Source organism: Mobula hypostoma, chromosome 6 (assembly GCF_963921235.1).
Source record: "Mobula hypostoma chromosome 6, sMobHyp1.1, whole genome shotgun sequence".
Lineage (NCBI taxonomy): Eukaryota > Metazoa > Chordata > Chondrichthyes > Myliobatiformes > Myliobatidae > Mobula > Mobula hypostoma.
This window is the reverse complement of record NC_086102.1, coordinates 172,048,842-172,070,247: the sequence shown is the minus strand read 5'-3', so window position 1 is coordinate 172,070,247 and position 21,406 is coordinate 172,048,842. Positions and strand designations below refer to the sequence as shown.

Below are 21,406 nucleotides of genomic sequence, written 5' to 3'. Positions count from 1 at the left end.
CTTGAAAGATATTACTGCATAAATTTTAAGGAAAACAGAACACAAGCATTAACAAAATTATGAAATCATTATTAATTATATAATGTTCTGAAAGAAATGTCGTTACTTAATGAGGTTTCTGTTTCCTCAGTAGTATCATAATATTTGACCTGAAGTGCATCTTTGTCTTAATCATTATCATCATTATGCGCCATGTCATGTGATGTCTTTCCATGACCATGACTGTTTTTGGCAAATTTTTCTACAGAAGTACTTCGCCATTCCCTTCTTCTGGGCAGTGTCTTTACAAGATGAGTGACCCTACCCATTATCAATATTCTTCACAGATTGTCTGCCTGGCGTCAGTGATGGCATAAGTAATAGTTGTGATATGAACCAGCTGCTCGTATGAGCATCCACCACCAGCTCCCATGGTGTCACAGGACACTGATCAGGAGGCTCGGCAGCTGCTAAACCTTGCCCGAGGGTGACCTGCAGGTTAGCAGAGGGAAGGAGAGCCTTCTACCTCCTTTCAGCAACACGTCTGCATCCTGTTACTGTTTTGTCTTAAAACTTTGTCAAAATGTTTTCATCTTTTTGCTGGGATGTGAGATTTAATGAACTATTTACAGATATTGCTACACTAGAAAATGTATTAAGTTTTCATGAATATATGCAGTGTTTTATATAAGTAAGTTTTTTATAATGCTGAAAATACCCAACAAATGAGGCAGTATCAGGAGAAAAAATCACCAGATTTCCAGAATCAGTCTTGTGATAATCAAGTTCTTGAAGGAAGAAAGATGCATCACCGTTTTAAATTTTGGGAGGTTGGAAAACTTGCAAGCTGAAGACATACTACTGAATGCAGCTATTAAAATTATGGGCTGAAATAGCAGCAATGCAGATAATTAGGACATTTATTTATGTTGCCTCTGGATGGTGGTACCAATGACCAAGGGTCCACACGATCCAGAACATGCCCTCTTCTTGTTACTACCATCAGGGAGGAAGCAGAGAAGCTTGAAGACCACACTTAATGACTTAAAAGCAGCTTCCTCCCCTCTGCCATCACATTTCTGAATGATCCATGAGCCACGAACACTGCTCATCATTCCTTCCGGCACAATTTTTTTTGGTAAGTTAGAGTAATTTTATGACTTTGCACTGTACTGCTGCTATAGAACAAATTTCACAACAAATGTTACTGCACGACAGTGATAATAAACCAGATTCTGATTAGCCAGTCATCCATTACTGTCAAAGCTTGCCAAACCTTGCAATATACCTGAAGTAACACATTGAGATCATGGGGAGAATATATTGCCGGCAATTTTATAGCTGGAACTAGATTGATAGGAATAGAATCGTGTGACTGTGGTCTGTAGGTGTGGATGACTTTACAAGACAAATTGAAACTCGAGTTTATTTTTAATGTCTTTTTAAATCTATCACTGGTTCAATTACGTTTAGAAGGAAATTCAACGTACAAAGGAGAATCAAATAGTAATACACAACTGGCAATCGAAAGATGACGTTATATACAAACAATTGACCTTGGGGCAATTAAAGATGATACAGAATAAATTATCATTGACATAAGACCATAAGACAAAGGAGCAGAAGTTGGCCATTCGGCCCATCGAGTCTGCTCCGCCATTTTATCATGAGCTGATCCATTCTCCCATTTAGTCCCACTCCCCCACCTTCTCACCATAACCTTTGATGCCATGGCTACTCAGGTACCTCCAACGTCAGCACATTCTTTCGTAAATAAGGAGCCCAAAACTGCCCACAGTACTCCAAGTGAGGTCTTACCAGTGCCTTATACAGCCTCAACATCACATCCCTGCTCCTATGCTCTATTCCTCTAGAAATGAATGCCAACATTGCATTCGCCTTCTTCACTACCGACTCAACCTGGAGGTTAACCTTAAGGGTATCCTGTACGAGGACTCCCAAGTCCCGTTACATCTCCGAACTTTGAATTCTCTGTTCATTTAAATAATAGTCTGCCCGTTTATTTCTTCTACCAAAGTGCATAACCATACACTTTCCAACATTGTATTTCATTTGCCACTTCTTTGCCCATTCTTCCAATCTATCCAAGTCTCTCTGCAGACTCTCTGTTTCTTCAACACTACCAGCCCCTCCATCTATCTTTGTATCATCAGCAAACTTAGCCACAAAGCCATCCATTCCATCATCCAAATCATTGATGTACAATGTAAACAGAAGCGGCCCCAACACGGACCCCTGTGGAACACCACTGGTAACTGGCAGCCAACTACAATGGGATCCCTTTATTCCCACTCTCTGTTTCCTGCCAATCAGCCAATGCCCTATCCACGTATGTCACTTTCCCATAATTCCATGGGCTCTTATCTTGTTTAGCAGCCTCATGTGTGGCACCTTGTCAATGGCCTTCCGAAAATCCAAATACACGACATCCACTGCATCTCCCTTGTCTAGCCTACCTGTAATTTCCTCAAAAAATTGTAATAGGTTTGTCAGGCAGGATTTTCCTTTAAGGAATCCATGCTGAGTTCTGCCTATCTTGTCATATGCCTCCAGGTACTCCATAACCTCATCCTTGACAATCGACTCCAACAACTTCCCGACCACCGATGTCAAGCTAACAGGTCTATAATTTCCTTTTTGCTTCCTTTCCCCCTTCTTAAATAGCAGAGTGACATTTGCAATCTTCCAGTCCTCCGGAACCATGCCAGAATCTATTGACTTTTGAAAGATCATTGCTAATGCCTCCACAATCTCCACAGCTACTTCCTTCAGAACATGAGGGTGCATTCCATGTGGTCCAGGAGATTTATCTACCGTTAGACTATTCAGCTTCCTGAGTACTTCCTCTGTCGTAATTGTGACTGCGCACACTTCTCTTCCCTGCCACCCTTGAGTGTCTGGTATACTGCTGATGTCTTTCTCAGTGAAGACTGATGCAAAATACACATTCAGTTCCTCCACCATCTCCTTATCTCCCATTACAATTTCTCCAGCATCATTTTCTACCAGTCCTATATCTGTTCTCACCTGTCCTTTACTCTTTATATCCAGTACTTGAAAAAGTTTTTAGTATCCTCTTTGATATTATTTGCTCGCTTCCTTTCATAGTTCATCTTTTCCCTCTTAATGACCTTCTTAGATTCCTTTTGTAAGCTTTTAAAAACTTCCCAGTCCTCTGTCTTCCCACTAATTTTTGCTTCCTTGTATGCTCTCTCCTTTGCTTTAACTTTGGCTTTGATTTCTCTTGTCAGCCATGGTTGCATCCTTTTTCCATTCGAAAATTCCTTCTTTTTTGGAATATACCTGTCTTGCACCCTCCTCACTTCTCGCATAAACTCCAGCCACTGCTGCTCTGCCATCCTTCCCGCTAGTGTCCCTTTCCAGTCAACTTTGGCCAGTTCCTCTCTCATGCCACTGTAATTTCCTTTACTCCACTTAAATACCGACATATCGGATTTCAGCTTCTCTTTCTCAAATTTCACAGTAAACTCAATCATGTTATGATCACTGCCTCCTAAGGATTCCTTCACCCCAATCTCTCTAATCACCTCCGGTTCATTACACAATACCCAATCCAGTACAGCCGATCCCCTAGTGGGCTCAACAACAAGCTGTTCTAAAAAGCCATCTCGCAGACATTCTACAAATTCTCTCTCTTGAGATCCAGTGCCAACCTGATTTTCCCAATCCACTCGCATGTTAAAATCCCCCACAATTATCATACCACTTCCCTTCTGTCAAGCCTTTTCTATTTCCTGCTGTAATTTGTAGTCCACATCACTGCAGCTGTTGGGAGGCCTGTATATAACTGCCATCAGGGTCCTTTTACCCCTGCAATTTCTTAGCTCAACCCATAAAGATTCAACACCTTCCGATCCTATGTCACCTCTTTCTAATGATTTAATATCATTTCACATCAACAAAGCCACGCCATCCCCTCTGCCTACCTGCCTATCCTTCCAATACACTGTGTATCCTTGGATGTTCAGCTCCCAGAGACATGCATCGTTTAGCCACGTCTCAGTGATGGCCAAAATATCATACCTGCCAATCTGTAGCTGTACGACAAGATCATCCACCTTATTCCTTAGGCTGCGTGCATTTAAGTTTAACATCTTAAGTCCAGTATTTGGTACTTTTTGCTTTGATTGCACTGCAACTCATCCCAATGGCTGTAAATTTGCCCCATCACCTGCCTGTCCTTCCTGACATCTTTACTGCTCACTATCTAGTAGAATGTCTACTAGATTTATTTCTATTTTCCCTTCCTCTGCTCTATCATTCTGGTTCCCATCCCCCTGCCAAATTAGTTTAAACCCTCCCAAACAGCTCTATTAAACCTTCTCACCAGGATATTGGTCCCCTTCGGGTTCAGGTGTAACCCGTCCTTTTTGAGCAGGTCATATTTCCCCCAGAAGAGATCCCAATGATCCAAGAATCTGAAGCCCTGCCCCCTACACTAGTCTCTCAGCCACACATTCATCTGCTGGATCCTAGTATTCTTGCCCTCGCTAGCAGATGGCACAGGTAGCAATCCTGAGATTACTACCCTGGAGGTCCTGCTTCTCAGCTTCCTTCCTAACTCCCGGAAATCTCTCTTCAGGACCTCCTCCCTTTTCCTATCTATGTCATTGGTACCAACAAGTACCAAAACAGCTGACTGCTCACCCTCCCCCTTCAGAATATTCTGGACCCAATCCGAGACATCCCGTACCCTGGCATCTGGGAGGCAACACACCATCCGGGTATCTCTATCAGGCTCACAGAATCTCCTGGCTGTTCCTCTGACTATGGAATCCCCCACGACTACCGCATTCCTCTTCTCCCTCCTTCCCTCCTGCACAACAGTGCCAGGCTCAGTGCTAGAGACTCGGTCTCTGTGGCTGTCCCCTGTCAGGTCATCCCCCTCAACAGCATCCAAAACGATATACTTGTTGCTGAGGGGGGCAGCCACAGGGGTGCTCTCCACTATCTGGGCATTTTCCTTCCCTCTCCTGACAGTGACCCAGTTTTCTGACCCCTGTAGCCTAGGGATGACTACCTCCCTGTAGCTCCTGTCTATCACCTCTTCACTTTCCCTGATAAGCAGTAGGTCATCAAGCTACAGCTCCAGATCCCTAACACTGTATGTCATAAAGTTAATTATTTTACAACAGTAGTACAGTGCAAGATGTGTATTTAATATTTATGTAATATTTGAGTAATCTTGTGTGTGTGTGTATGTATATATATATGTGTGTGTGTGTGAGTGTGATATGTGAGTGCCTCGCTCTAAGTAAACAGGAAGTTGGACCCACAATTTGTAACTTCTATGCATTCCTTTGAATTAGTTTAATGTTTTGAAGTTACAAAACATAACACAGGACACAAAATTACTGTAAGTTATAAATAAATAAATACTGCCAAAGAGGAATAGTGAGGTAGTATTTATGAGTTCATGGACTGTTCAGAAATCAGTTGGCGAAGAGGAAGAAACTGATTCTAAAATGTTGAGTGACAGCCTTAAGGCTCTTGTCCCTCCCCTCTGATAGAAGTAATGAGAAGAGGGCATGTCCTGGTTGGTGAGGGTGTTTGATGCTGCTTTTTGAAGATGTCCTCCATGTGGTGAGGGTTCTGTCTGTGTTGGAGCCAACCCTCTGCAGCCTCATTTGTTTCTGGGCACTGAAGGCTCCATACCAAGAAGTGATGCAACCAGTCAGAATACTTTCCATCTAACTGGAAATCGGTTAGAGTGTTCGGTTACGTGCCAAATCTCTTCAAACTCCTAATGAAGTAAAACCACTTGCTTGGCTCCTTTATGATTGCATCAATGATTTGGGCCCAGGAATGATCCCCTGAAATATTGACGCAACTTGAGGCTCCCCCTTTCCACTGCTGCACCCTCACTGAGGACTGGTGTGTGCTGTCCTGATGTCCCACAATCAGTTCCCTGGTCCTAAGGTTGTCGTTGTAACACCACTCAAGCAGCCAAACTCTTCCTGTCCTGTACACCTCCTCGTTGCCATCTGAAATTCTGACAACAGTTGAATGATCAGCAGATTTATAGATAGTGTCTGAGCTGTGCCTAACCACACAGTCATGGATGTAAAGAGAGTAGAGCAGTAGGCTAAACACAGTGTTGATTGCCAGTGAGGAGTAGATGTTATTTCTGATCCGCACTGACTGAGGTCTCCCTACCAGAAAGTCAAGGATCCAGTTGCAGAGTGAGGTGCAGAGGGACAGGTTTTGAAACTCATTCGTTTGTTCTGAGGGGATGATGATGTTAGATAACAAATTGTAATTGATAAACAGCAGCTTGGGGTTAGTATTACTGTTGTCTAGGTGCTCCAAAGCCAAGTGAAGAGACAGTGAGATTGCATCCACTGCTGTGGATCCAAGTCTTTGCCCAGGCAAGAGTTAATTCTAGCCATGGCCAAATGTTCAAAGTACTTCATCACAGTAGATGTGAATGCTACCAAGCCATAGTCATTGAGGCAGGTCACCCTACCTTCCTGGCCTTTTGTAACAGGTGGGAATCTCCAACTGCAGCATCCTTGTATACTTCAGCTAGTTGGTTGACACACATTTTCAGAATCTTGCCAGGTACGCCATTAGGGCCTGACACTTTGTGATGATTCACCCGCTTGAAGGAAGCTCTTATGTTGGACTCCGAGATAGAAATCAAAGAGTCTCATCAGATGTTGTATGGATTCGCACAAGAGTAGAGTTATTCTCCCTTTCAAGAAGTGCATAAAAGGTGTGGAGTTCATTGGGGAGTGAAGGATCACTGTGATTTATGCTGTTAAGTTTCTTGGATGTCTGTGAAGAGTAAGAATTTCAGGTTGTAAACTCTGCTCATTCCCTGATTAAAGGTAACCATCTCAGAGTAGGTTAACTGGTTGGCCTAGCATTGTGCGCCGAAGAGTCTGTACTGTGCTGTAATGTTCTATGTTCTAATTGCAGCAAATTTCTAAATGGCTGCTTGTCAGCAACTATACTGCATGAGTCATAAATTAATTCAGTTTTTATCCTGATTTATTATTGGAAAGTAAGCAAGTAAATAAATAAATAAACTGTAACATGGAGTAAGCTGTCCCATCCAACACTCTCGTAGCATAATTTTAGATTATACTACATCTTTGGTATTTCTTTCTTTTCTAACTGAGGTGTGTATCTAACTGAGGTGTGTATTCAAACTAGAATAGCAATTATGCTAGGTTTCACATTAATGCTGTGTTTTATTAAGAGTAGATATGCAATATTATTTTCACACTCCAGATACTGAGCTAATTTCATAAACACTGAAAATGATGGACTATTTCTGCGCTGGTCGACTGTTCCCTCTTTTCCATAGACGCTGCCTGGCCTCCAAAGTTCCTCCAGCATTTTGTGTGTGATTTTTGTCAATATGTATCTGACTGCTTGCCTTTCAGATGGGGAGTTAATTATTGAACATTAAGATAGAAAAGCACAATGTCATACTTGATAATGGCTCAGCCAATGAGAAAATTAACATCAAGGCAGAAATTCCACCTGGATTTTGCTTGCTTGCTTGCTTTCCACAATCTCAAAGAACTTTTGATTGCTGTCCCACAGACTTCCTACTTTAATAAACAATCTGTGATCTGATAGGTGAGGATGGTGTGAGTATTCATCAGCATTAACCATTCTACTTCGACATAGCAGCTTCCTGAATATCGTCGCAATGATATTGATCAGAACCACTGCTTTGGTTGTGTTGCCACCATCTGCTGCACATAACAGTAAAAAATAAGGTTTGCACTCTTGACTTGGCCCCATGAATATAGATGTTGTTTTACACCTCCAGGCATTGGGGAACCAAATGGAAAGAATTGATACTGCATAGCGCAGTGATACTTAAGGTGAACAAAAAAAACCCAGAAATGCTGAAAATCCTCAATAAATAGATAGTATTTTCTGCAGTTATCCATAAACCTGGATGAATCACAAGTTTGAATTCAAATTTAAATCAAGTAACATATTGAAGGATTACAAAGCCATTCTCAATTAAATCTGAACATAAAACTGCCCAGATGTCATAAAAACAAACTGTCTCTTAAAGAAAGGAAATTAAACATTTCAAGGTCAGGATATTATTAGCAAAATAAAAACAGACTGCTGGAGGCACCCAATGGGTCAGGCATTGGACAGTTGACATTTTGGGTTGAAAGCTTTCATCTGCACCAAAAGTATGAGGTGAGGGGAGGGGAAGGGATGGGAGGGTACAAGAGTTGGCAAGTGATAGGTGTATCCAGGATACACCTGGATAGGTAGATAGGTAGATATCCAGGATAGGTAGATAAGTGATAGGCAGATGAAGGAGGGAAAAGTGAATTTAGCAATAGACTGGGAGATGGTAGATGGAGTTAAAGGACAGCAGATGATGGAATTTGATGCAGAAGGAATGTAGAACTCAAAATCTGATTATATTTGGCTTACCTAAATAATTAGTTATTTCCTCTTTGATTACTGACCCTAATATCTTAGTCATACAACATGAAAACAGTTCCTTTTGCTGACTAATGTACTCTATCAAAGCTGGTACTTAGCCATAACCTCCTTACCCTTTCCTCTCTGTGTACCTGTCCAATTATCTTTTTACATTTGTTATTGTACCTGTTTCAACCACTTCCTAAAGCAGTGTTTTCCACATACACACAAAAATCTACCTTAAATAAAAGTTGCCACTTAAAACCCATGCTCTTTAGTGTTTGATTCCCCAATCCTGAGAAAAAGACTGAGAGCATTCACCCTATTAATGCTTCTTGTGATTATTATATGTCAATAAGGTCACCTTTCAGTCTCTATACTCTAAGGGAAATACCCTACCCTATTTCAAGGAGCAGCCTGGAAGACGTGCACCTTCAGGCTGTAGCCCTGTGGATGACCCGAAGCATCGCAGGAGATTGGAACATCAAGATGGCAGTCTATGCTGCTGTTGAAATAAGTGACTCTGCAGACCGTAACATTGAAACAGTGAACTGTTGGTCTCGTCTCTCGCTGTAGCAGAAGCAATACCTCTCATTCCCTCATTAGAGAGAGAGAGTGCCTGTGGCACGTTGATCTGTTGGGATGAATGGTGGTTTTTGATGGACTCCAGATCATGGTCTCTTTAAGGGCTTTGCTATTGCTTGCATGCTGGGAGGTGGGGGCTGATGCTTTTGTTGAGACTGGTGGTGGGGGGGAGGTTGATACTTTGCTGCTGTTTCTGATTGGGAGGGGGAGCAGCAGGCTTTGGGGTTCTAACATTTTCCTGTCATTCATTCTTTGGGGTTTTTCTTCTGTTTTGTGGATGTCTGCAGAGAGTAAGAATTTTAGGTTATATACTGTACATATTCTCTGATATTAAATGGAACCATGGAACCACTTATCCAAGTGTTGACTCACTTGTGCCTTGTACATTTGCAACGTAGCATCCCAGCTACTTTGCTGAATGATTAATGAAGGCCTGTGTGTTCAAAAATCTTATTCACCACCTTGTCTACTTATGACTCCAGTTTCAGGATCTATGTAATATGTTAACCAATTTCTTACTTCGTTTTTGAACAAGGGAAACACCTTGGCCGCATTCCAGTCTTCTGGTATCTTCCCAGAATCCAATGGGCATTGCACATTTTTCAATGATTGAGTCCATTATTTCTGCAGCCATTCCTTGGGTGCAGGCCATCAGGTCCCAGTTACTTATGTTCATCTTTAGCCCTATGTGTTTCTGTAAAACTTAATCCCATGGTTAGGATCTTTAAATGTTCCTCCATGTTATTTGTAATTGACCGATGTACATATTATCTTGCAGATACATGAAGTACCCTCCATTCTGAAGACTGGTGTAAAAAGTTCATTTGACACATCTGTGCTTATGCGGCCAAGAAGAATTTAAATATGAGAAGCTGATAGAATGGGGAAATCTTTAGCCCTGCTGAATTTCTCTCCCTTATTTCTCCCAAGATTGAGTCTGCATTGAAAGACTGAGTGAGTCGGCAGAATATTAACCATGCATGAAACTTGCTAATTCATCATTATCCTTGGTATGACTTTTTTTTAGTAGGTGTGTGATCACCTGAGTTGATTATGATGTTCTGTCTATTGGTGGCTCCTCGGGTGGGTGCAGAGGCCGATCTGGGACCCACATATTCTGGTGCCGTGTGGACACAAGTAAGTGCTAGGTATGGTTATTGGTTGTTCATTCTTTCCTTTCACAGCTGCTGCTTGTTCAGCTTTTTTTTAAAAAAACTTTTTATGTTATTTCTAGGTAAGAATAATCTCTATGTAAGAATAATTATTTTCCAGAGTTCTTGATCATTTCTATCCATATCACTTTGTCGAACCCCATCACTTGATATTTATCAAGCTACTTTTTTCTAAAGAGCTAATTGACACAAGATTAATTGGATTTAGTAAAAGTAAAATTTGTACATTTACATTAGAATGGGGTTTAATTCTCATCTCGGGTCATATTTGAATGTATGTTCATGCTTTTTAATTGATTGTTGAAGTTGAACTACCAGTATGTGCCTGTAATATGTAGTGCAAACAGTCGGGCAAGCAGCATCAATGCTGTGCAAGATAAATAACAAAGTGAAAATGAAAGAAGATTTAGATCTGATAAGGGACAGCTTGTGGGAAAACCTTTTGTCGTTCCTGCTTGCAGCAGTATCCAGAGAATGGAAAGACCTGATTTCACAATGTTGCTTCTATTTTAGTCCTTGTGCCCCACTTCTGAGAGGTGTTGATGGGTCTAGGTGAAAGTGTTAAAAGTGGATCACATTTTAGTGATGTATCGAACATTGGCTATGTAACAGGAGAGAGAGAAGTGGCTGATTGGTGTTAACTATTAAACTGGAGATAGTAACCACTGCAGGCCAGTTTGTTTTACATTCGGTAACAAAAAGAATGGAAAGGGAGAGGGTAAGTTGTTGGTAGGTAAATATTAAAACATAAAGAAAATAAGACAGGAGCATTTGATAGGATAGGATATTTGGGCCTTTGAACCTGCTCTGCCATTGGATCATGGGTAATCCATTTCCCTCTCAATCCCATTCTGCACCTATCAACCTCCGCCATAGATACACTCAATGACCTGGCCTCCACAGCTGCCAGTGGCAGCAAATTCTACATATTCACCACCCTCTGGCTGAGGAAATGCCTCCCCATCTCATTTCTAAATAGATGTCCCCCTGTTCTGAGGCTGCACCCTCTACAGGAAATGTCCTCGCCACATTCACTCTATCTAATCCTTTCAACATTCAATACCAAACAACACTAGAGTGGCTGGCTGTCTGGTGTGACAAGCTATGATGATAACATTCAATAGGTTTCAATGAGATGCCCATTTATCTGAATTCCAATGAGTACTGACCCAGAGCGACCTCCTTTGAACCCTTTCCAATGTCAGCACATCCTTTCCTTGATAAGGGGCCCAATATTACTCACAATACACCAAGTGAGGCCTAATTGGTGCGTTATAAAGCCTTAGCATTATTTTTATATGCTAAGCTTCTCGAAATGAATGCTAACATTGCATTTGCCTTCCTCACCACCGACTCAACCTGTAAATTAATCTCTAGGGAAGCCTGCACAAGGAATCCCAAGTCCCTTTGCACCTCCGATATTTGAATTTTCTCCCATTTAGAAAATAGTCTATGCTTTCGTTCTTTTTATCAAAGTGCATGACCATACACTTCACGACACTGTATTCCATCTGCTGTTTCTTTGCCCATTCTCCTAATCTGTGCAAATCCTTCTGCAACCTCCCTGTTTCCTCAACACTATCTGGCTCTCCATCTATCTATGTATAGCCTGCAAACTTGGCCACAAAGCAATCAATTCTGTTATCAAAATCATTGCTATATGATGTAAAAAAAAACATACAAATCCAAAACCCTGTGGTACACCACTAATCACCGGCAGCCAATCACAAAAGGATCCTTTATTACCACTCTTTGCCTCCTGCCAATCAGCCAATGCTCTAACCATGCTACTATCTTTCTCGTAATACCATTGGCTTTTATCTTGCTAAGCAGCCTTGTGTGGCACCTGGTCAAAGGCTCTTTGAAAATCCAAGCACACAATGTCTACCAATTCTCCTTTGTCTATCTTGCTTGTTATTTCCTCATAGAATTGCAACAGATTTGGTAGGCAAGCTTTTCCCTTCAGGGAACCATGCTGACTTTGCCCCATTTTACCATGTTCATCCAAATACCCCAAAGCCTCATCCTTAACAATTGACCTCTACATCTTCCCAACCACTAAAGTTAGGCTAACTAGCCTGTAATTTCTTTACTTCTGCCTCTCTCCCTTCTTGAAGAGTGTGTGACATTTGCAGTTTTTCAGTCCTACAGAACTATGCCAGAATCTAGTGATCCTTGAACTGCCTTCACAGTCTCTTCAGCTACCTCTTTAGGAACCCTGTGGTGTAGTCCACCTGGTCCAGGTGATTTATCTGCATTCAGACCTTTCAGCTTCCCAAGCACCTCCTCCCTAGTAATAACAACTGCACTCACTTCTGTCCTCTGACACCCTCGCACTTCAGGCTATAATTTCTACCCCACATCCTGGCTACTGTTCAGAGGTCTGAACATAACTCCCACCAGGGTCTTCTTACAATTGTAGTTTCTTAACGATACCCACATTGATTCTACATCTTCCAATCTTATGTACCTCTTTTTAAGGATTTGATTTCATTTCAGCAACCCTCTCTACCTGCCTGTCCTTTTGATACAATGTTTATCCTTGTACGTTAAGTTCCCAACTATAAACTTCTTTCAGCCACAACTCAGTGAAGCCCACATCATACCTGCCAATCTCCAACTGTGCTACAAGATCATCTATCTCATCTACCTCATGCGATGAGGTGGAGGATAAATGCGTGGCTGAGGGATTGGAGCAGGGGGCAGGGATTCAAGTTTTTGGATCATTGGGACCTCTTTTGGCGCAGGTGTGACCTGTACAAAAAGGACGGGTTACACTTAAATCCTCGGGGGACCAATATCCTGGCAGGGAGATTAGCGGGGGCTACTGAGGTGACTTTAAACTAGCATGGTTGGGGGGTGGGAATCAAATTAAAGCGGCTAGGTGTGAGGAGGTTAGTTCACAACAGAGGGATGGGAACCAGTGCAGAGAGACAGAGGGGTGTAAAGTGAGCGTAGAAGCAAAAAGTACAAAGGGGAAAAGTAAAAGTGGCAGGCCGACAAATCCAGGGCAAGCATTAAAAAGGGCTAAGAGAGTTGTAAAAGAGTGCCTGAAGGCTTTATGTGTCAATGCAAGGAGCATTCGTAATAAGGTGGATGAATTGAAAGTGCAGATTGTTATTAATGATTATGATATAGTTGGGATCACAGAGACATGGCTCCAGGGTGACCAGGGATGGGAGCTCAACGTTCAGGGATATTCAATATTCAGGAGGGATAGACATGAAGGAAGGGGAGGTGGGGTGGCGTTGCTGGTTAAAAAAGAGATTAACGCAATAGAAAGGAAGGACATAAGCCGGGAAGATGTGGAATCGATATGGGTAGAGCTGCGTAACACTAAGGGGCAGAAGACGCTGGTGGGAGTTGTGTACAGGCCACCTAACAGTAGTAGTGAGGTCGGAGATGGTATTAAACAGGAAATTAGAAATGTGTGCAATAAAGGAACAGCAGTTATAATGGGTGACTTCAATCTACATGTAGACTAGGTGAACCAAATTGGTAAAGGTGCTGAGGAAGAGGATTTCTTGGAATGTATGCGGGATGGTTTTTTGAACCAACATGTCGAGGAACCGACTAGAGAGCAGGCTATTCTGGACTGGGTTTTGAGCAATGAGGAAGGGTTAATTAGCGATCTTGTCGTGAGAGGCCCCTTGGGTAAGAGTGACCATAATATGGTGGAATTCTTCATTAACATGGAGAGTGACGTAGTTAATTCAGAAACAAAGGTTCTGAACTTAAAGAGGGGTAACTTTGAAGGTATGAGACATGAATTAGCTAAGATAGACTGGCAAATGACACTTCAAGGATTGACGGTGGATATGCAATGGCAGGCATTTAAAGGTTGCATGGATGAACTACAACAATTGTTCATCCCAGTTTGGCAAAAGAATAAATCAAGGAAGGTAGTGCACCCGTGGCTGACAAGAGAAATTAGGGATAGTATCAATTCCAAAGAAGTAGCATACAAATTAGCCAGAGAAAGTGGCTCACCTGAGGACTGGGAGAAATTCAGAGTTCAGCAGAGGAGGACAAAGGGCTTAATTAGGAAGGGGAAAAAAGATTATGAGAGAAAACTGGCAGAGAACATAAAAACGGACTGTAAAAGCTTTTATAGATATGTAAAAAGGAAAAGACTGATAAAGACAAATGTAGGTCCCCTGCAAACAGAAACAGGTGAATTGATTATGGGGAGCAAGGACATGGCAGACCAATTGAATAATTACTTTGGTTCTGTCTTCACTAAGGAGGACATAAATAATCTTCCAGAAATAGTAAGGGACAGAGGGTCCAGTGAGATGGAGGAACTGAGCGAAATACATGTTAGTAGGGAAGTGGTGTTAGGTAAATTGAAGGGATTGAAGGCAGATAAATCCCCAGGGCCAGATGGTCTGCATCCCAGAGTGCTTAAGGAAGTGGCCCAAGAAATAGTGGATGCATTAGTGATAATTTTTCAAAACTCGTTAGATTCTGGACTAGTTCCTGAGGATTGGAGGGTGGCTAATGTAACCCCACTTTTTAAAAAAGGAGGGAGAGAGAAACCGGGGAATTATAGGCCGGTTAGCCTAACGTCGGTGGTGGGGAAACTGCTGGAGTCAGTTATCAAGGATGTGATAACAGCACATTTGGAAAGCGGTGAAATGATCGGACAAAGTCAGCATGGATTTGTGAAAGGAAAATCATGTCTGACGAATCTCATAGAATTTTTTGAGGATGTAACTAGTAGAGTGGATAGGGGAGAACCAGTGGATGTGGTATATTTGGATTTTCAAAAGGCTTTTGACAAGGTCCCACATAGGAGATTAGTGTGCAAACTTAAAGCACACGGTATTGGGGGTAAGGTATTGGTGTGGGTGGAGAATTGGTTAGCAGACAGGAAGCAAAGAGTGGGAATAAACGGGACCTTTTCAGAATGGCAGGCGGTGACTAGTGGGGTACCGCAAGGCTCAGTGCTGGGACCCCAGTTGTTTACAATATATATTAATGACTTGGATGAGGGAATTAAATGCAGCATCTCCAAGTTTGCGGATGACACGAAGCTGGGTGGCAGTGTTAGCAGTGAGGAGGATGCTAAGAGGATGCAGGGTGACTTGGATAGGTTGGGTGAGTGGGCAAACTCATGGCAGATGCAATTTAATGTGGATAAATGTGAAGTTATCCACTTTGGTGGCAAAAATAGGAAAACAGATTATTATCTGAATGGTGGCCGATTAGGAAAAGGGGAGGTGCAACGAGACCTGGGTGTCATTATACACCAGTCATTGAAAGTGGGCATGCAGGTACAGCAGGCGGTGAAAAAGGCGAACGGTATGCTGGCATTTATAGCGAGAGGATTCGAGTACAGGAGCAGGGAGGTACTACTGCAGTTGTACAAGGCCTTGGTGAGACCACACCTGGAGTATTGTGTGCAGTTTTGGTCCCCTAATCTGAGGAAAGACATCTTTGCCATAGAGGGAGTACAAAGAAGGTTCACCAGATTGATTCCTGGGATGGCAGGTCTTTCATATGAAGAAAGACTGGATGAACTGGGCTTGTACTCGTTGGAATTTAGAAGATTGAGGGGGGATCTGATTGAAACGTATAAGATCCTAAAGGGATTGGACAGGCTAGATGCAGGAAGATTGTTCCCGATGTTGGGGAGGTCTAGAACGAGGGGTCACAGTTTGAGGATAGAGGGGAAGCCTTTTAGGACCGAGGTTAGGAAAAACTTCTTCACACAGAGAGTGGTGAATCTGTGGAATTCTCTGCCACAGCAAACTGTTGAGGCCAGTTCATTAGCTATGTTTAAAAGGAAGTTAGATATGGCCCTTGTGGCTACAGGGGTCAGGGGGTATGGAGGGAAGGCTGGGTTCTGAGTTGGATGATCAGCCATGATCATAATAAATGGCGGTGCAGGCTCGAAGGGCCGAATGGCCTACTCCTGCACCTATTTTCTATGTTTCTATGTTTCTATTACGTATACTCCATGCATTCAAATACAGTACCTTCAGTCCTGTATTCATTACCCTTTTCGTTTTTGTTCCTGTTGCACTGCAACCCATCCCACTGACTGAAATTTTGCCCCATCTGCCTGTCCTTTCTGACAGTCTCACTATACAGTACCTATGCTTGTACACCAACTGCCCCATCCTCAGCCCTATCAGTCCAGTTCCCATCCCCCTGCCAAATTAGTTTAAACCCCCAACAGTTCTAGCAAACCTGCCCGCAAGGATATTGGTCTCCCTTGGGTTCAGGTGTAATCCATCCCTTTTGTACATGTCATGCCTTCCCCAAAAGAGATCCCAATGATTCATAAAGTTGAACCCTTGCCCCCTGCACCAGATCCTTGGCCATGCATTCATCTTCCAAATCATCCTGTTTTTACCCTCGTATGCCACATGGCACAGGCAGCAATCCAGAGATTACCACCATGGAGATTCTGCTTTTCATGGAGGTTCTAACTAGCTCCCTAAATTCTCTTTTCAAGATCTCCTCCCTTTTCCTAACGACATCTTTGCTGCCAATATGTACAAAGACTTGTGGCTGCTCACCCACTCCATTTAGAATGCTGTGAACCCAATCCACGACATCCCTGACCCTGGTACCTGTGCATAATCTGTGCAAAAAGGTGAACTGTTCCCTTTGTTGAGAGAAATAAATGGTATATAGTAAATGATTATGTATGGTGGGATCTAGTGACTAATTGCATTAAGAATGCAATTAATGGAAGCAATTTATAAGATGAATACTATGTTGTCCTTTAGTGAAAAAGGGTTGTAGAATAAAAGTAATATGCAGTTCTCCAATTTAACTGGAGTTTGGCGAGGCACACCTGAAGTATCATGTGCAAATTGGTTTGATATGATGTGTTTCCAACCACTGGTGTGGCACATATTGGCAACATTACTAGGGTGAGTGTCTTGTTCCATGAGGACTGACAGGTGAACCTGCAGAAGTATAAGGGGCAATCAGTGAAATTGAGGGGGAGGAAAGGGGAGAGGATAGGAAGAGGGACGCAGAATGAAATGCAAGAGATCAGTAGTAGTTGTGTTCTATAAGCATTCTATATAATTTGTTACATGTTAAAGATTAAAACCATTTTGATTTTTCATATAATTTAATTTCTACAAAAAATGTACAAATAGCTTAATTTACAGCAAAGTATGCAACAGCATCTTGAGCATATTCCCGAAGAAGCAACCAAGTAAAAATGTTATGAATACTGGCCAGGGTTTCCTAGTTGTGGTGTGGTACTAAGTGGTCCTATTCATGCTTTATAGCTTGAAGCAGCATTATTCCCTTTGTTTTCAACCAACTCTAAACAAAGATGAAGCCAGTTACATCATAAACATCCCAAATTTAGACTTAAAGTAGCATCAAACAAAATAAGGATTATTTCACTTAATATCTATTGCTAATAATGTCACTTAAAATATCTGCAGTATGTTGACCCATCAGTATTCACTTGTATAACATTTTATTCATCTAAAATTCTTACGTTATTTCAAAATTGTAAATTAATGTTAAAAATTGTTGGTAAATGCTAACATTTACAACCTCCAAATAGGGATCTCGCTAAAAATATAAAACAGTCAACAATATATTCTGATATTTTCTCATCCAATAATCTATGCTCTGCTGTTTGAATATTCTCAGTAAGTAGTTTCTGATATTTAATTGATATTGAGATGCAATTTGAACTGTTTTCTATACTACTTTGAATATTTGATAAGTTCAGCAATGGACTGTGAATTGTAACAACTCTATCGTTAAATCACTATGATATTGTTATATTTCTTGATAATGTATTGTCACAATAAATCAGTAGTGTAAGCAAGGAAGCAAACAAGATGTTGACTTAATTTAAGGATTGATTCAAACATTTTAACAGTAATTAGATTTCATTTTTGCTCTCAAAAATACGTTTAATTTATTTGAACTATTATTTTTAAGGCATCTGACCACATAGTCTTTCCTGGGTGAATCTGTAATGACATTATTGGGTAATCTGATTTTCAGTACATTTCCTTAGAAGACTGAGGATTTAAGTCAACTGATTCATTTCAAGTGTTTTATAGTATTAGCAACAGCACGCATCATGCTATTTATAGATTGCGATGTGCTTTCTCCCAAAGTAAATGCAAATTAAGTGTGGGCACATGACATGCCATATTGAGATATGAGCAATGCCTAATAGGCTTTCAACCACTCAGACAAAAAGCTTCCAAAATTTGTTTTAGTCACTCAGGACCATCAACAGCCAGGAGTTCATTGTGGATTTTGTATTAAAAGTTGGAACGCCAATGGAATTGATCCATGAAGTTTCTTCCTCCCTCAAGCACTCAGAGTCATGTTGCGGAGCAGCCACTGTTGTGATCGGATTCCACTGCAGTCCCTCATGGTAGGAACCATTTTATCTTCCTCAGATGGCTCATCCAGACACTGGTTACTATTTACGTGCCGTAGTGTAAGTCTCTGGCGGATGGAAATAGAAAGAAGAAACAACCAATGAGCTGAGAAGATGTAAAATCTCCATTAAACTAACTAAATTCATTACAGTGCATTTAACAAAGTCACAAGGAACTTGAAAGGAGGGTTGACATTTGGTACTGAACAACAAAAAGATTGACTGATACATGGCCAAATGCTTGATTAAACAAGGAAATTTTAGCAATTGTCAAAATGATTAAGGAGGAAGTTTCATAATTTTTAGTCCAGAAAGCTGAAGGAGTGGCATCAGTGGTGGAGCTATTCAAAAATGAATGTGTATATTAATGAGTATAGATCTGAGTGAAGGGCTGGAAGACGTTGGTCAAAAATCCTGGATATAATTGAAACGTGAGATTTCAAAATTGGCTGTCATTAGCCTAAGAGCCAAGATAGATCAGGAAATAGGGTTGGAATTTCTGCTGCAATGTTCTGGGCTTTAGACGTTTCAAAAGGGACAAGGAAAGAGGTAAAAAGGGTGGGAATGAGATTAATAATCAGGGATGGTATCACAGCAGGGGAGATTGTCTACAGAATCAGTGTAAGTGGGAGTCAGAAACAGAAAGGAAGCAATCACTGTACTGGGAGTATTCCATAGGCCTTCCAATAGCAACAGGGTCACTGATAAGCAAATCAGTAGGCAAGATTTTGGAAAAGTGCAAAAATAACAGCTTTGTTGACATGGGTGACTTCAATTTTCATAATATTCATTGGCACCTCCTTAGTGCAAGAGGAAAAGATGGGCCATAGGGTTTTAGGTGTGTCCAGGAAGGATTCCTGACACAATATGTGGACAAGCGAACTAGAAGCCATACTAGGCAATGAACCTGGTCAGGTGACAGACCTCATGGTGGTCTATCATTTCAGAGACAAATAACCACAACTCCCTGACATTTGGCATAGCCTTAGATAAGGATAGGAGCTGATAGTATGGGGAAGTATTTAATTGGGGGAAGGCTAATTATGATGGCAGAAAGCAAGTGCTTGGGAATGTAAACTAGGAACTGACGTACTCTGAGAAATGTACAAAAGAAATAGGGTTTGGGGCACAAAGGTAGCTTAGCTGTTAGCTTGACACTACTACAAGGTGGAGCATCAGAATACAGAGTTCAATCCCAGCGTCCTCTTTAAGTTTGTACGTCCTCCCCGTGAGCACGTGGGTTTCCTCCGGGTGCCTAGGTTTCCTCCCACAGTCTAAAGACTTACCGGTTAATTGGTTATTGCTAACTGTCTCTGTGATGAGGCTAGGGTTAAATAGGTGGGTTGCTGAGTGGTGCAGCTCGTTGTGCTGGAAGGACCTGTTCAACGCTGTAACTCTTAATTTTAAAAAAATGTGCAAGTTGTTTAGCGAACACTTATGTGGGGTTGGTCCCATTGAGGCCGGGGAAAGACGGTAGGTGAAGGAATCATGCTTGACAAGAAAGGTAGAACATTTAGTCAGGAAAAAGAAGCAAGTATTCTTACAGGCTAATGTGCTGCAGCTTGATGAGGTTGAGAAAGACAGTGTTGTAACATTTGGAGAAGATTAGAATAAATAAGATATATTGCAGGTGGTATGGCAGTGGGTATGCTAGCGTAATGCTATTACAGCATCAACAACATGGTTTCACTTCTGCTGTCTATAAGGTGTTTGTCCATTCTCCCTGTGAATGTGAGATTTCCTCCCACACTCCGAAGACATACGAGTTAGGTGATATATTTGATGAAGTATGAGGGGTGATTGATAAGTTCGTGGCCTAGGGTAGAAGGAGATGAGTTATTAACTTCAAACTTTCTGCATAATCACTCAAAGAGTTGAACTGCATGTGCCTGTAACAAGAGCTGTATAACTCATCACCTTCTACTGTAGGCCACAAACTTATCAATCACCCATGCTGTGGACACTTTGTGGAGGTCCAAGATCCGTATGCTCCATAACCGCTGGAGTAATTGTGTAAATGTAGGAGGGGACTATGTTGAAAAAATGTGCTAGGTTTTCTAAATCTGACTCCTTCTACCTTAGGCCATTAACTTATCAATCACCCCTCGTATATAAGCTGATAAGAGGCACAGACAGAGTGGACAGCCAGAGACGTTTTCCTAAGGCAAAAATTTTGACTGCGAGGGGGCATAATTTTAAGGTGATTGGAAGTTTTATTTTAACACAGGGATTGGTGTGTCTGCCAGTGCTGGTGGTAGAGGCAGATCCATTAGGGTCATTTCAGAGACTCTTGGACAGGTACATGGATCAAAGAGAAGTGGAGGGCGATGTGGGTGGCAAGGGTTAGATTGACCTTGGAGCAGGTGAAAATGTTGGCACAACATCATGAGCCGAAGAGCCCGTGCTGTGCTGTACTAGTCAATGTCCTGTGTTCCAGTCGTCACATGGGTGTAACCGGAGGCACAAACTCTTTGGGCTGGAAGGCCCAGTTACCACACTCTATCACTAAATCAATAAATAAAAATGTCTCTCGCACCATATGGGATACACCCCAGGTTACTACTGAAAGCGAGGGAAGAGATTGTTGCACCATAGGCATATATCTTTGCATCCTCATGAGCCACAGGAGTAGTAACAGAAAAATGAGGGATTTCCTTTTGCCTCTCTTCAAGAAAGGTAAAAGGAATAATCCAGTGAGTCTTACATCAGTGATGGATAAAATGCGAGAGAGGGTTCTTAGAGATGGGACATACAAGCATTTAGAGAGCATCGTCTGATTAGAAATATTAGCATGGCTTTATGAGAGGCAGGTCATGCCTTGCGAGCCTGACTGACT

General features: G+C 41.8%; 1 protein-coding gene across 1 annotated transcript in view; it reads right to left on the bottom strand.

The window, feature by feature from the left end:
* Positions 1 to 18,485: 18,485 nt before the first annotated feature.
* galnt13 (UDP-N-acetyl-alpha-D-galactosamine:polypeptide N-acetylgalactosaminyltransferase 13) overlaps positions 18,486 to 21,406 on the bottom strand; it is a 399,948-nt gene continuing 397,027 nt past the window's right edge. Inside the window, exon 12 of the mRNA XM_063052267.1 lies at positions 18,486 to 18,638. Within this exon, the coding sequence (XP_062908337.1) occupies positions 18,498 to 18,638 (141 nt within the window). The 3' untranslated portion in view covers positions 18,486 to 18,497. The remainder of the gene's footprint in view (positions 18,639 to 21,406) is intronic.